General features: G+C 43.3%; 1 protein-coding gene across 1 annotated transcript; it reads left to right on the top strand.

The window, feature by feature from the left end:
* Nucleotides 1–225: 225 nt before the first annotated feature.
* Nucleotides 226–11750, top strand: snx18a (sorting nexin 18a). Its single transcript, XM_069178229.1, has 2 exons — nt 226–2121; nt 9631–11750. The coding sequence occupies exons 1-2, from the start codon at nt 582–584 to the stop codon at nt 9882–9884; spliced, it is 1794 nt and encodes a 597-aa protein (XP_069034330.1). The 5' UTR covers nt 226–581; the 3' UTR covers nt 9885–11750.
* Nucleotides 11751–14277: the final 2527 nt, after the last annotated feature.

Below are 14277 nucleotides of genomic sequence, written 5' to 3'. Positions count from 1 at the left end.
AAATTGTTTTCTCGCTGCTCTTGTTCCTCGCATGAAGCCAGGGTTGGTCTGCAATATGCTTTTTTTTTTGGTGCATGAAGCACTCAACAAGTGTGGAAAAGCTTGTGTCGCTCTCCCCCCATGCAGGCGCTTGATTTGTGTTGTCTGGGTGGATTGCAGTCTGGAAGCTCCGCCCTCGATTATTCAGCCTGGTCGACTTGCGGTTGATGCACAGCGAGTGAAGGCAGAAGCGTCCGACTGAGAGCAGAGGGAGGCTGGAGGAGCACAGACTCATGTTATTGGAGCACAAAACACCGTCAATCCTGGTTCATACACTGCAGCCTCTGGATTTAAACCTTCGCAGTTTCCTCTCAGGTTTGACCGAGACGGAGGACCGTGCAGAAAGGATTTACACACGTTGTTAGAAGTTTGTACTCGGGAGTTTGAGGAGTAGTTTTTGGTGTGTGTGTGTGTGTGTGTGAGGGGGGAGAGGGGGGGGACTGACTGAGCTAGCCTGGCAGCCCGCTGCGCTTCCCTCCTGCCCCGGCCAGCCAGCCATAAGCGATCCCGCTGTCCTGCTCTCCTTCCAGCTGTGGCGAATCATGGCGCTCCGAGCCAGAGCGCTGTACGACTTCAACTCCGAAAACCCCGGCGAGGTGTCCGTCAAGGAGAACGAGATCCTAACTTTGTACAGCCAACAGGACATTGAGGGCTGGTTTGAAGGAGCGAACAGCAGAGGAGAGAGGGGACTGTTCCCCGCGTCGTACGTGGAGATCCTGACGAGCGACGCTGCCTCCACGTTCAACAACAACAGCTGCAACACATCTGGGGACACTTACCCGGACTCCCGATACGCCAACATCCCATCCGGAGGGTTTGACGGCTCTTTTAAGCCTAAAGTTGAAAACTTTTCTAAACCGTCTCCTCCTGGTTTCACCACTTTCCCAGCTCCCTTACAACAACAGCATCCTCCCCCTCAGCAGCAGCAGCAGCAGCAGCAGCACACCTACCAGCAGCCCAACCAAGGCAGCGATGACGACTGGGATGATGACTGGGATGACAGCTCCACGGTGGCAGATGAGCCGGGGACAGTAGGAGGAAGGTACCAGGACTTTGAAGGCAACGGTGCCTCCACCTATAGAGTGTCAACATCCTCAATGTCACGAGGTAATGCACAGCAAGCAAAGAGTTCTGCTACAGTCAGTAGAAACCTGAACAGGTTTTCGACCTTTGTGAAGTCAGGAGGAGAGGCGTTTGTTCTCGGGGAGGCGTCGGGCTTTGTGAAAGATGGGGATAAGATCTGTGTGGTGATGGGGCAGTACGGTCCAGAGTGGCAGGAGAACCCTTACCCCTTCATCTGCACGATCGACGACCCCACCAAACAGACCAAGTTCAAGGGCATGAAAAGCTACATTTCCTATAAGCTGACACCCACACACACACAGAACCAGGTGAACAGGAGGTATAAGCATTTTGACTGGCTGTACGCCCGGCTGGTGGAGAAATTTCCTGTCATCTCTGTGCCACACATCCCAGAGAAACAGGCCACAGGGCGCTTTGAGGAGGACTTCATCTCCAAGAGGAGGAAAGGCCTCATGTGGTGGATGAACCACATGACCAGCCACCCGGTCCTGGCCAGGTGTGATGTGTTCCAGCACTTCCTTACCTGCAACAGCACCGACGAGAAGGCCTGGAAGCAGGGAAAGAGGAAGGCAGAGAAGGACGAAATGGTCGGAGCCAACTTTTTCCTCACCATCAGCACACCCGCGGCTCCACTCGACTTCCAGGAGGTCGAGAGCAAAATAGACGGATTCAAGACTTTCACCAAAAGGATGGACGACAGCACCTTGCAGCTCAACACCACTGTCAGTGAGTTTGCCCGCAAGCAGATCAGCGGCTTTAAGAAGGAGTATCAGAAAGTGGGGATGTCATTTAAGGTCCTGAGTCAGGCCTTTGAAATGGACCAGCAGACGTATTCTACAGGACTCAACCAGGCTATCTCCTTCACCGGGGACGCATATGAAGCCATCGGAGAGTATTTTGCTGAGCAGCCAAGCAAGGATCTCGACCCAATCATGGATTTGTTAGCGCTTTACCAAGGACATCTGGCAAACTACCCAGACATCATCCATGTCCAGAAAGGTAAACAAACAACACTGTACTTTTCTAGATTTCTCACTCACTGATTTATCTGGTTTAAGGTTGCTTTAAGGAGCCTCTCAGTAGACCATTTATTATAATCCCATGACAGCGGGAATGACAGATTGCTGACATTCTAAACTACATTAAGAAACTATTATTAATTAAGAGTTGGACAAAAGGGAAGATGATTGTCCAAACTGAAATACTACAGCATTGAATGAAAGACGCACTCAATTAAATCCCACAACAACACAATGGGACAAATCTCTAATGTTTCATAATACAAGTGTCCCAGACAATCTAAAATTCAAACCGTGTCATCGTCATGGTTTCACCTCGCCTTGGCATGATAAACCACATGGTTGGGCTTACAAAAGAAATTCACGTCACTCTCTCTCTGACTCAAATTCCGGCATGCAAATTTGGTGTTTAAAACCATCCAACCATCCCTAACTGACCTCCTGACACAAACGTGAGCACTTTAGTTCTTCTTCAAATGACGTCCGTCGCACGACATTCAACACGTGACTTTTGTCACATGATCTGTGCACACCGAGGCCAACCATCACTGATAGGTGTATTACACACTTTGGTGTGATACTGGGCTTTAAAATTCATATGCTACATAAAATAAAGCCGTACGGTAGCAGTGGCATCATTAACCCTGTTTCTAGACCTTACTTTCTACCACAGTTTTGGCTGAGGTAAAGTCAACCGGTTTTAAAGTGAAGAAGGAAGTGTGTTTGCTGGTCACAACAAGACAAACACCACAATTAGTTTCAGGCAGTGTTGCTGTTGTCAGAGCAGCAGACAGCCTGTGTCAATATGGAATACAAATAGGCAGTGTTTGCATGTGGAGATTAGTTTACATGCTGCTGCCATTGTTTGTTCCACCTGCTGAGTCAAATGGGCAGCACCCCGTTGGGCTGTGTTTGAGTTTCCATGACGGAAGTGTGACGTATCAGCGGACACACAGATAATCTCCAATCTGCGTGGATTGATACAACACCAGATCTGTGTTTCTTTGTCTGCCCTCCATCCTCCTACACAACTCCAACCCAGGCTGTTTTCATTGTGAGGCAAAATGTCACTCTCACACAGAAGTCACAGCATTGCGAAGGAATGTTCTCACTGTTGTTGTCATGTAGCTTTCTTTATGAGAGTAAATGATTTGGTAAACTACTGCTCCTCTTTGTGGGTTATACCTGACTGACTGCTGCATGAACATTTGCCAATATGTCTTCCTTTTCACGCTGACAATCCTACCTAAAACAGGACACAATGTAGGACATGGGCAAATATATTCTCGCAAGATTAGTGGATGATGTGAACTAATCCTTCTCATTCCATGCATTAGTTCCAGCTCTTGTGTTGCACCTTACTGAAATCACATGGCTCTCTCTCTGGAAATGAATGTTTTCATCTGCGAGTTCCGAGAGCTTAATTTATCAGATATGTGAGTCTGAAAATGAACTGTCAGACTCGCTAAAATAACCTCAACTTAAGGTTTAGCATATTGCTGTTGCCTGTGGAAAACTTTGTTTATCATCTGGGTGCCAACAAACACTGGCCCCCATTCACTCCACTATAATAGATGCCATTGGAAAGGGGGGGTGGGGGTGGGGGGATGGGTGTTTAGGCTGCAGTGGGACTCAAAACTTCCCAGTCAGCTCAAATCAAGTTTGCCACGTAGGCGCCACACACACACACACACACACACACACACACACACACTCACACACACACACACACACACACACACACACACACACACACACACACACACACACACACACACACACACACACCAAAAAAGGTGACACAGCCTGGTGTGATAAGCCCAGCCTAATTCCACAGATAAGAGATTCAGAGGTCCTTGCTGCAGGGACAATGTTGAGAAAAGACTCACAAATAAACAGACACACTGGTAGACTGAGAACAAAGCTGATGGGACAGACAGGGCATGCAGCAGATGAAAGGAGAGCCTTGCATCACGTATTGAATCTAAAATGACTTTGATCTCACCTTGTTTTTAATGCACTGAGGCTGTTACGGTCCTCTCTTTATTCTGGTCTGGGTGAGCCAATTTTTCTGTTTTTGTTATTTTTACATTCCTTCCCCCTTAATCATTACGCAAGTGAGGAACCCATTCCTTTCTGTTTAGAAGACATGTAAAAGACAAAAATACAAATTCCTAATTTAATAAAGAAATATTAGACATGGAAACTTTAGACTTGCACGTTAGTTGTTGTTTTTTTTTACCCCCTATTTAAGAGGATCTCCCTGGGGGCGGTCTCGTCATCAGATCACAGCTGCTTTCTGTAGGATAAACACATCACAGCTGCTGCTTATCACTTTTATCAATAGCTCATTTCCATTTTTAGCTTTCTCGGTCCACCTCATGACGACCACAGATACCACGTAGAGTTTTATTTGTCCCAACACGAGTGACCGGTGAAACGTGAGCCTTCTCACAGTGACATTGACCGTCACCTTATTGATCTCCACCTCCACAGGGACCCCCGTTAGCCATCAGTGTGCAGCCTGGCAGGGACAACGCTCCTGCCACTGACATATCTGGCTTTTCAGAAAAGCATTTAACGCTTTATTTTTGTCTTAATTTGATGTTGAGTTCTTGACAGCATGAGGGTGTGATGTGGCTTCTTGTTTCGAGCTCTCCAAGGGGAGGGGAGGAGTTTTATATATGTTGACTCTTTACAACCTGAAGATAAGTAACACTGGTTTGGATGATTACAAAAGAAGCTACAGCTTCCAATATGTGCAAAAAGACAATGAAATGCTCCTATTTAGCATAATGGAAGCTCAAAGAGAGGAGTTAATTGAATCATAAAACTTCTGAACGCAGATGTTTAGGTCTAAATGTGGTCCAGCAGTTTATAGTACAGTATGTAGAAGGGAAAACCATTTTTTTTTTTTTAAATCTGCACTGACAGTCTTTATCTGTCATGTGAATATTAAAATGCAGCCCCTGTTGCTGCTGAAGGTTACTCTGTGATATTAATCTTCAAGGAAAAACCTGTTGACTGTTAACCAGGGTGTGATAATGTGTTTCAGTCTTCAGTCAACAGCAAGCCAGAATAATATAATAGAGCACCAATCAGTTTATGATAAGTTTGCATATAATGTTTTAATTGACTCAATTAAAAAGCTCAGATACCAAGTCTTCAACAGGCTAATAAAATAGACTGTTGTCAGGGAAGAGCCCACACTGATGAACTTCAGGGCAACGAGGACTGATCTCAATCAAATCAACATACTGTGGTTTACAATTTAATTAAATCAGTTGGCTGGAGAGCATTCAGACTACATACAGAACACTTTCAGCAGGAGAGGGAAATCACCGATTTACAAGGAAGCCAGGCTTTTCTGCTGAGTCAGCCTTTGAGCTGCCACTCCTCCAGTGCAAACACTGCGGCGGGTCTGTCTCATGAACCGTATTGTTCCGGGCTAGTTAAATGTCCTCTGGTGCACAAATGGATGACAGAGGTGGTGGAGTGATGAGATGGGGATTGCCGCTGGTTGTTCAGGCCATTGGCTCGCTGGAGCTCTCGGGTGTTGCGTAACCGGGGGATTACGTAAGAGCTGAAGCCTCCAGTGAGGCCAGCAGGGCTCTGTGCCACCTCCGTACACCCAGGGAAGAATTCTGCAAAGGCCATTATCAGGACGTTTGCTTGTTTTGATAGGAACTGCAGTGTGCTGCAAACATTATGTATCACTGTAGGTGACGTAGGGTTTGGGCAGTAATCGGTTGCTTTGAAAAAGTCCATACATTTACATGAATAAAATATGATTCTGTATCTTGAACACACTGGAAGGCAAAGAGGCCAAAAGCAGGAGTTCGTAGTCATTGACTGTAAATAATTCACTTCTATTCACTTTATTTACAATTCCCTGTTCCTATAAATATACTGGAACTGGTGCACGCTTTTTTGATTGATATTATTTATTTATATCAGGAGATACTGCTGCAAAAAAAATTGAGATCACTGCCAAAGAAGCTTTACAGGATTTTCTTTGCAGAATCCTTAAAACAAAAGGTTTGAGATGAGATGGTTTATGATTCCATTTTTAAAAGATATTTAACCACATCTTTATTTTAATGATTGAATGATTTTTTTTTTTAAATTAGTTTCTGTTATGTGGAACTTGACAGTAGTGCTTAAACTATTAGCTGATTTATTGGTGTTGGCAGATGCAACAATGAGTCTCTTGATTGTTTTATTTATTTTTTTAAGCAAAAATAAACTTTCAGAACCCACTTTTATGGGTTGCAGCCTGGGACATGTTTGAATTTCTTGATTTTCTCCGTTATTTATGACAGTAAATGAAATAGTATCAGGTTTTAGACTGATCGGACAAAACAAGCAATATGAAGGCTTCATCTCCGCCTGTGGGAAATAATTTTGAAGAGTAACAATAAATTAATTGAGAAAATATTCATCAGAGGAATCAATAATTCAGATTTGAGGAACTACTTGAATCTTATTAGTGGTTGTAATTTTTGCAGCAGGCCTTTAAAGTTTACTTGCAGCCTCCTGTGAAAATAATGTGGCTCCGCATATTACGGTTTGCTGACACCATCCTTTGTGACTGAACTCTTGCCTTTTCCAGTAAAGTCTCCATGGTAACAATTATTCCTGCTTAGTCCATTGATGGGCTTTTAAAACACAGGAAGCCAGAGACCTTTAAGGTATAGTAAACACCATGGGAATTTATATTGAAGTCTGTGGACGTCTGTGCTTGTTCCTGTCTGTCCTTGTTCCCGTCTGTCCTTCCCGTCTCCTCCGGCCTGTATCTTCTTCTGCTGTTTTCTTTTCCTCTTTCTGTCATCTTCAATCTGTTGTGTATTATGCTCATTTCAAAGATCTGGGTTAAACTGCAGCTGAGGGAGCCAGAAGGCAAACTGAGCTTAAGGGGGAAGGGCGAAGACATGTTGTTTTGGGGGAGGGTGGTCTCAGCATATTTGTCTATGTGCTGTAATAAACAGCCTTACATGTTGCTGAGTGTTGTGCGTTGTAAAAAAAAGAAGGCGGTCATGAACTTTAACAGAAGTCAGAGCGGCGGGTTCAGGTCAAGAAGTCCTCTGTTGGTTTCAGGAAACGAGTTTCAGCTGAGTGCTGATAACTCAGCCCACATCAAGACAAAAAAACCCATGACACAACAGTGCAAGAAGTGCACTCCAACCTGAAGCCAACACGCAGTGGATTGCATTGTCTGTTAGCTGGTCATTAATGCACGATGTTTCACTGGTCTTTCTACATTCAGTCTGTGCAACATACCAGTGTCAACACTCAATGACATGTAGTACATCAGTACTGGTTTCTGTATTTCAAAGTATTGAGCAAACCACTGCTTCGGTAAGGACCCTCCGTAGGTCAGATCAAATGAGTCAGTTTCGCTTAAAACCTTTTAAGACTAGATTCATGATTATTTTTAATGTTAATCTGTGGATGATTTCCTTAATTATTTAGTCTATCAAATGTCTAGAAATGTTGAAAAATATCAATCAAAAATGTCTTGTTTTATCCATCCAACAGGCCAAAACACAGACTGATATGTGATGAACAGAAAGTGAGATTCCTCACAAATGAGAAGCAACAGAAATAGTAAATGTTGCTGTTTCCACGGCAGCAAGGAGATGCAAAATTAATTTAAGAAGGGGTGACATTAACAAACTTCCTCTATTTGGTATACAAATGTAGGTGCAAACTGGACAATTATTTTTGACAAGAACATAAGAAACCCTAAGAAATGATATAAGCACACAAACATAGGTTTCATGTCACCACCCTCACCATTGTGTCCTCTTTGTTTTCAACTTGGACATATTTAAGTTGTAAGTTCAGGCAGAAGGACATATCCTTCCACTTTCCCTCCCTTTACAATTTAATACTAATTGCTGGTGACATTTCTTCCTTTATTCGGTCAGATGTCATCAGTTTGATAAGACGTCAGCCATGAGCTCCTGGTGTTATGACCTTCCTTCTGCTCCCATCCAACCATCTGTCTGGAAAGTTTGAGGCTCATTTCTTGTATTGGCACCAGAATGACTGAAGGCTTATTCTGCGGCAAGCAAACTGAGACTGCTTTTTCTTTTTTCACATGAAGTTGCACTGACAGTTGATATGCGTGTGAAAATGTGAGGTTGTAAACCCCCCTCTCTTTCCTCGTGTGATATTCTCGGTATGAGAGCAACACTATGAATTTGGTTTTGTTGCAAGCTATATAGCTACTTGTTTTTTTTTTTTTATATATATAGTTTACTTAAATTCACCTAAAGAGATCAGTACTATGTCCAACAGCTGAACTAAAAAAGTGATTCAAATTCATCAGTAACAACCAAAGAGTGTAAACCTTCATAGTTGTGCTTCAATAATATGACTCACATGAAAGAATCTAAAAATCTAAAATTTCCGATAAGCACGTTGCTGTTGCACAACATATATGCAGTTTACAATAAGGTGGCAGATCATAGAAATGATGTTTTTTTTTTCAACAATTAATCCCTCACTTTCAACAGAGGTAAAAACTACAACAAGAAAGCGAGGTTCTTAATTTTTAGATGGCCACCGCATATTTAATATGCTTTATGTGACGCCATATATGGTTTGTTTTAAAAGACTGAGACATCAAGCTGCATGTCTTGAGGGAAACTTTAATAGCCACTAGCTATAGTACTGTAAGTAATTTTGACACTCATACTGTATATGAATTGCTCATACCTCTTTAGTCAGTAATATATCAGAATAAACAGGATTTTTTTTTTTTCCTTTTTAAACTCGAATCCCTAAAAATTTGCCAATAAAATGCTCCTTGGCCTTGGAATTAAAACTTGATACTGCAATAAGATAGTTAGCTGGACATGCTGACATTTTCTACTGTTGGTAGGAGAGATAAACACGATGTTAAATGCGTTCCTTCTGCTCTTGTGGAGGGTTAACGAACGGTCGATTGCTTGACCATGACACCATTGTTTAAAAATAGCTCAATCTTACTAAACAGATGTGTTAACATTTTGTTAGGCAGTTACCCATGTTCCCCAAATCGGTAGATGGTATCAAACTGCCAGAAGAATTCCCTTAAATGGTCGGCTGGGCTTTGAAGTGACATAATGTAACAGATATTTTTAGAGTTCGGGCCCCCGTGTTCTCTAACTTTAGATACAGATGTGCCTCTGGTTCTCAGGGACTTTGGAACAAACGGGTCGTGCTCAGAAGCATTCCCACTATTTTTGGTCAGTTTGATAAGTCAAAGGTTAAGTTCAAGGAAATAAGATCCTAAAGGGGGAACGTTGTTAAAACACATGGAACCTGCTTGAGGGCTTTTTTTGTTGTTGTTGTTGTTTTGGTATAATTAGACCTGGATGTTCCCCCTGAGATTAAATATTGATATGGTGTGGGTGTTTCTCTATTTGCAGAACACTGACTAACATGAAGCGGTCGGATCTCTGTCTAAAGTCATGCTCTTTTTTTCCCCCTCCCCAAACAGGAGCCCTGACAAAGGTGAAAGAGAGCCAAAAGCATGTGGAGGAGGGCAAGATGGACCGGGCGCAGGCGGAGGGCATCAACGACCGCTGCAACATTATCTCCTGCGCCACGCTGGCCGAGCTCCAGCACTTCCACCAGATCCGCGTACGCGACTTCAAGGCCCAGATGCAGCACCATCTACAGCAGCAGATCGCCTTCTTCCAGAAAATCACCGGCAAGCTGGAGGAGGCTCTGCAGAAGTACGACAACGCGTAGTGGATCACTTGTCTCGGCCCATCGGTTCAAATTTCTGTGATGAACGGCCCTGCATCTCCCTCGGCCTGCCGGCGGCGTTTTTGGCAAACACCAGCCAGCACCACACACTGCTGAGTGCTGCTCATCCAGCAGGGAGGGATATTTGAGGACATTACGTTCCAGTAATTGTGAAATTTCAACCAAATCCAGGTTTCGGTGGGTGTTGGCCGTATTTTTTGGGCAGTGGATGTCCTTGTTTAAGAGAGGACTTTGATGTTAGGCCAACTTTTAATACAAACAAAGGTCCAATTCTTTTAGATGTCGTGAGAATCAATAATAACGGTGGTGCACCACTCGGTCCGGTGCGTGGGTGAATTAGATCTGATGTAATGACCTGCAGAGAGAGAGCCTTGTATTCGCTGCTGCAAAAACTCCTGGTGCAAGATTTCATATATCAAGTATTTCTAGCCTTACAACACTGTTTTTTTTTTTACCTAACTGGTGAAGCGACTGCGGCTCCAGCAGCAGCGACACACTGCCTTCTGGAAACACTCATGCCCCGCCTGGTGTATTTCCTCTGGGGCACACAGGACTACATGTTTACAGCACTGGCACCACTGTCTCGCTGTGCCTTCGGATTACGTTTCTTTGGTCATTTCTGTTAATAGTTACTAAAAAGCTTTATATACTGTTTATGTAGAAATATATTGTATTTGTTTTTACACAGCAACACATTTGAAAAAAAGAAAAAGGTCACTGTGCTTTGAACGAGAGCAGTGTCTTTTATGGGAAATTATTTTATTTGAAAGGGCTTTTTTTTTATTTTCCAGTGACCCTCAGGATAGATTTTTTTTTTTCAAGATCAAGGAGTCACAATTAGGACCCATGCTTTACTCATGGCACAGCAAGCACTGGTGCTCAAATAAAAATGCCGGATAACAGAGTTTGTGTCGACAAGGTGTTGGTTTTCAGGCTTAGTTTGGGGGTAGTGTTCAGAGGCAGGCTGTTCCAGGGTAGAGGGCTCCTCACCTGTTTTAATACTGCAGTCCTTTTCATAGCACACTTCTAGGCAGTTCAGCTGTACTGATGTTTTTAACCTTTATGATGCCGGTTGCATCATGAAGAGATTAATGTAGAAGCAAAATAAAAAAACTCCTCCTTCACAGAAAGATCTTGGTTGGTCCTGTGTGTTTTGTCAAGAACTTTAAATAACGACTTTGTCTTTTGTTATTCTTCATTTAATCAGACTAAAAATGTTAGATCATTTCAGTCCAGAGCATAAATACTGTGAACAACTGGGGGAAAAGCCAATAGAAACTTGTGGATGTGCTGACAGGTTAATTTGCCTTTTAAATATCACCTGACAGACGAGCCAGACAAATAGAATTTATACACCAATGTAATGTAACCACCTCACCGATTTACAATGCCAAAAAGACAAAGAGAGCAAACCGTGCAGCTCTAACTGCACTGTTTCCTTGGCTGCGTCCCAGGAGGACTGGTGTGCCGTGTCTGGGCTTCATGCTAAGCTGCATGCTCGGCGCACAGATCTGCTGACAGCACAGAGCGCAGCCAGCCATCTGGGACATCTGGCCACTGTTAAAAGTGTCAGAGTGGATGACAGCGAACACGCAGTGAACAGGAAAAGGTCAAAAAACAGCTGGCAGGAGTTTTTCATTAAAGCTATCATCACCACCACCTATAACCAAGTTAACAAAGAGCTGATTGGAGAGTTTCTCTTTGTACATGCAGGTTTTTCTTTTTGCAGGTTTACGTTGAGGTGAATACACCATGAAGGATTTTTTTTTTTGTTCTTCTGATAAGAATCCAGTTCAACAGATGTGATGTAAAGCAGAAATGAAAGCAGGTTTCATCACTACCAGGTCACAGCAGCAACCACCTGCTCCTGTAAATATGTTTGTATGTTAATGTAATGTCATGTTACACGTTAATTATCATCTATGAAGACATCCCCCTCTGGTCTCCTCTTTTGCCTCTGCTTGAAACCAAAGTACAAACGTTTAGAGAAGCACTGACAAGAAATGGTTACCGCGGAACTGCCAAGATGTCTAACGAAATTATGGTAATTAAATGTTCTGGGATTATTCTGAGCACTATCACAAACTGGAACAAGACACTGAAGCTTCTTTACGTTCAGTTAATGAGTCCATTTCTTCGGGGAAAAGCAGATGCCTTTTAATTCCGACATGACTCGGAGGCTACAGCCACACTGGCAGCTGTGTCACAGTACGCAATACAACGCGGTCAGTGCTAACATGCTAACAAAGTAACTGAGCTGACTGTCATTAGTTAGAAGAGTTTAAGATTTGTGTTAACCTAATGGTGGCACTAAATGAAATGGAGGGGGAGGGGGGGGGCAATAGATGATTGAGTAACTGCAGAAATTTATCTGCCAAATTCATCAGGTTGGTGTTGACATATTTCGTGAGGCCAAAGGTCAGGAGATTACTGTATCCTCAAAACGTCAACATACGGGTGAATTCAGTGGATTCACACTCTGTGGATCACAAATGTCTCTGCAGTACATCGAGTAGTTGTTCAGATATTTCAGTCGGGGCAACAAAAAAAAAAGGGTGGGCCGACTGACAGGCCGGCATTGCCATCTGTAGAGCTCCACCATAGCGTAGCTCATAATATCCTGTCATGTAGGCGCTCTCATCATCTCCTTTACCTTTCCTTTGTTCTATATTTTGTTTTGTGATCTCTGGTTTTCATGTCCTGCATTAAGATGTACGCAGCCTTTTACTTCAGCAGAGTCACCCCACAGGCCTTCAGTCAATACTGCCAACGCCTGAAGAAATGGGTGCTCCTGTTTGTACATTGTTGCTCTTCACAGCCTGAAGCTCAGCTTGTTCTGAATTTGTAAAACTGATCAATTCTTAGCTGCTGTTGCTGCATATGATTCTTGTGAAAGGCATGATAACATAGCGTGACACAAGTGTAACTGCTGATGAGGGGAAAACAGGGAGACTCTCTGTAGGATTTGTTCTGGGAGCCGTAGCGTCTCATCACTAACAAGAAGCATAACATGTCCAACAATAAATTATCACAGATCCGATGAGACTCGACTCGCTTGTTTTCGGACTTGCTGTGGCTCTGAGAAGTGAACAGGGTTTCTCCCCTCTAATGAGCTGGCACTGACGCTGGTATTGCTTTCACAAGGACTGAATCAGTGTCTCGAGATCCTGGTGTAGATTAAACCCAATTCCTGCTGCACCCTCCCTGTGCAACATGGAAATCTGGTTCACCAGTGAAACCAAAAAAGACCAACAAAAAGCTCTAAAACGGGGAGTTCAGGTGCTCATCAAACAGAAACCCCTTGAATCAGTCCGACCTCAAAACTTCTGCATCGTCGTTTCACATCGGCTATCCTTAACTCTGCTCATCTCTTCACTCTTAAGAGCTCTTACACTCAACCATGACATAATTTCACATTGAATCTCATTGTGAGTTTGACCCTGACTTCCCCTCATTGCTTCAGCTGATTAAAGCCGTCCAAATGTTACACTATAATGGCAGGAAATGCCCCGAGGCGAACCACAAAGATTTCATCCTTCGTATTTCTTCATGTAAGATTCTTATATTAAAAGAGGAAGTGCTAAGGCAAACACAGGATTTCTGTTAAAAGGAAACACTGTTTTAGATGGCAGTAAGATATTTCAAGTTGAGGTGAAATTGAAAAAAAAAACAGAACATGTTGTTCTTGCACGGTGTGTTGAAACAGCTGGTAGGCCTCATCCCACCAGCAGCAAAGGACTGGGTAGTTGTGCTTGTTGAATGTGGATTAAGAGTTTGAAAGTTTTTGGCTCTGCAACTTTAACTTGTTTAGATATTACAAGGTAAAGACTCCAGTTGTTTCAGTAACATATGCTAACTTGTGCTTGCCCTTATTCGATTGGCCACCACCACTTGTCCAAGGATGCCACATTGTTGTGCGGCTAACAAAACTCATCTGCCAGGCAGCCTTGGCATTCATTGGTACGCCATTAGCATACGTTGGAGTCCCATTTCTGTCAACCTTTCTCTTTCTTTTCTTGCTCTGTTTTTGGTCTCCACCAACTCTTCATGGAAAAATTTGTCTGTTTAGGTGCTTAACGCCCTGCTATGGATGTCAGGTTGTCTGTCTGCTGTTTGGTGCTAAACACACCATGAGAGCAGAAAAGTCAAGTAAAAGTTGGAAGCTGGTAAACACAAAGACACAAAGACCTTTAAGATGCTAAAATGCACCAGAGCTGAAGAGGACTTCAGGTTTGTGTTCACCCAATCTGGTATTGCGACAAAGCGTGAAAAAAACAACTATATCATACTTTGTCAGTGTCACGTTTTACTCTCGTCTAGGCGGGAAAAGCCACGTGGTTCGGCACAGAAACGTCTCAGTTAGGGTTAGGAAAAC

This window comes from Embiotoca jacksoni, unplaced genomic scaffold (assembly GCF_022577435.1).
Source record: "Embiotoca jacksoni isolate LCO1_2020_lvr unplaced genomic scaffold, fEmbJac1.0.p SCAF_8, whole genome shotgun sequence".
NCBI lineage: Eukaryota > Metazoa > Chordata > Actinopteri > Embiotocidae > Embiotoca > Embiotoca jacksoni.
This window is presented reverse-complemented; position numbering and strand designations above follow the sequence as displayed.

What these genes read in the sequence shown, in the direction of transcription:
- snx18a (XM_069178229.1), top strand. Translation starts at nt 582, where the DNA reads ATGGCGCTCCGAGCCAGAGCGCTGTACGACTTCAACTCCGAAAACCCC. An exon ending in CATCATCCATGTCCAGAAAG is followed by an intron (nt 2,122 to 9,630) that starts GTAAACAAACAA and finishes CTCCCCAAACAG; the next exon opens with GAGCCCTGACAAAGGTGAAA.